The sequence below is a fragment of the Mustela putorius genome, unplaced genomic scaffold, assembly GCF_011764305.1.
Source record: "Mustela putorius furo isolate JIRA1106 unplaced genomic scaffold, ASM1176430v1.1 tig00000592_pilon_pilon_pilon, whole genome shotgun sequence".
Classification (NCBI taxonomy): domain Eukaryota; kingdom Metazoa; phylum Chordata; class Mammalia; order Carnivora; family Mustelidae; genus Mustela; species Mustela putorius.
In genome coordinates, this window is record NW_025421426.1 from 9,057,570 (window position 1) to 9,059,131 (window position 1,562).

General features: G+C 42.3%; 1 protein-coding gene across 1 annotated transcript; it reads right to left on the reverse strand.

The window, feature by feature from the left end:
- Positions 1-228: 228 nt before the first annotated feature.
- Positions 229-1,235, reverse strand: SPINT4 (serine peptidase inhibitor, Kunitz type 4). Its single transcript, XM_004746775.3, has 2 exons — positions 1,121-1,235; positions 229-410 (listed from the first exon to the last, which is right to left on the reverse strand). Exons 1-2 carry the CDS (start codon positions 1,233-1,235, stop codon positions 229-231), a joined length of 297 nt encoding a protein of 98 aa, XP_004746832.1.
- Positions 1,236-1,562: the final 327 nt, after the last annotated feature.

Sequence of the window (1,562 nt, forward strand, 5' to 3'; positions counted from 1 at the left end):
AGTGCAGCACCTGGCACATGGTAATTATTTGATAAGTGGTGACTACTATTTTTTCTCTGGAATTTGATTCCCCAACTGGAAAATGATAAATGATCCTGAGATCCAACTCAACTATTAAGCCTTTTGTTGAGGACATTCCTCCCTCTTCCCATCCCAAACAAGGAATCTTAGTATCTCAGAGCCTTTCCCTTTCCTCTCCCCCAAGGACCAAGGACAAGCTGGGATTCCTTACGTTATTTTGTACTCTTTGACACAGGCTATGTCACATTCTATTTTAAGCTTGTAGTTATTAAGGTTGCCATTACATCCGGAGAAGATAAAACTTTCGCATCTTTCGGAGCTTTGGTTGTAGAAATATCTGAAGTGAATTTCAAAGCAGCTGCCAACTTCCATATCCATTTTGCAGGGATCTGCATGAGAGGTTCCCGTTGAGTTAGGGAGAATTAGTTAGAACTCAGCCAGAGATCTTGCTTTACAGGACCCTTAAAGATGCCTCACATTAGTTTGGAAATGGGTGGTAAGTGGTTGAGTGGCTTGACCAAGGGCATGCATTTGCTATGTGGCCATGCCAGAATTTGGGGTGTCTGACTCACAGTGTAGACTATGCCACCTCTTGTGCTCCAGAAGCAATGAGCCTGTACACATAACCCATGGAAGAAAGCTTCATTATCCTTCACATTTACATTGTGAGCTTCTGTAAATAAGGACCACGGGTTCAAGTGTTCTCTTTGCACCCAGATCCCAGATATTGAAAATGCCTCAGTTTGCTCAGTTTCCAATCCCCATTTACTCTCCTCTCAGTACGTATTCTTAAATGGTCTGGGATCTTCGAAATTTGTCAGGAAACCCCTAGTTCAAAATACTTCTGGTTCTTTGGAATGCCTACAAAAGACACCCCCATCTGGAAAGGACTGATTTGCATCATAGTTTGCTTTTTCTTATCAGACATCCACAAGAGCCCTAGAGTAAGTAATGCCCATAGTCAAAGGACTAAGAGTCTATGGGTATTAGCCTAAAAGGAGGACCTTCCTGGACCAGCTGGATATCACTTTTTTTTTTTGACACTTTCTCCCTCATTCATAATTGGTCTTTGCATTTATTTTTGGCTTTAAGTTCATACCTTTGAGGTCTCCACATATCATTTCAGCAAGTCTAGCAACACCACCCATTAATGGGGTAGTCAGCAAGAGGAAGATGAAGAGCCCTAGGAGAAATCCCAACTCAGCAGGCTTCATGATGCAGCAAGCAGGAGGTAGGAGAGTCTGGTATCAACTGATGTTATATTTTGGGCTTGATACTTGAGATGGCTGTGCCCACTCACCCCAAGGGCCAGGACTGGGCATTACTAGGTATTGAGTTGAACAATGAATGCTTGAGTACCCAGCCATGAAGCTGAAGGTCCCAGGCCAGTTAAACTCTTGACAGTGAGTCCCATGTTCATCTAGGAACCATAGAAATGAAAGGATCAGAACTTCTAACATAAGTTTAATGATGGAGGATAGAATGATTAAAGAATTAAAAAAGAATTGCTTCCTTTCCTCTCTTCAATCTTCCACAACAAG

What these genes read in the sequence shown, in the direction of transcription:
- SPINT4 (XM_004746775.3), bottom strand. Translation starts at nt 1,235, where the DNA reads ATGAAGCCTGCTGAGTTGGGATTTCTCCTAGGGCTCTTCATCTTCCTC. An exon ending in GATATGTGGAGACCTCAAAG is followed by an intron (nt 411 to 1,120) that starts GTATGAACTTAA and finishes CCTCTCATGCAG; the next exon opens with ATCCCTGCAAAATGGATATG.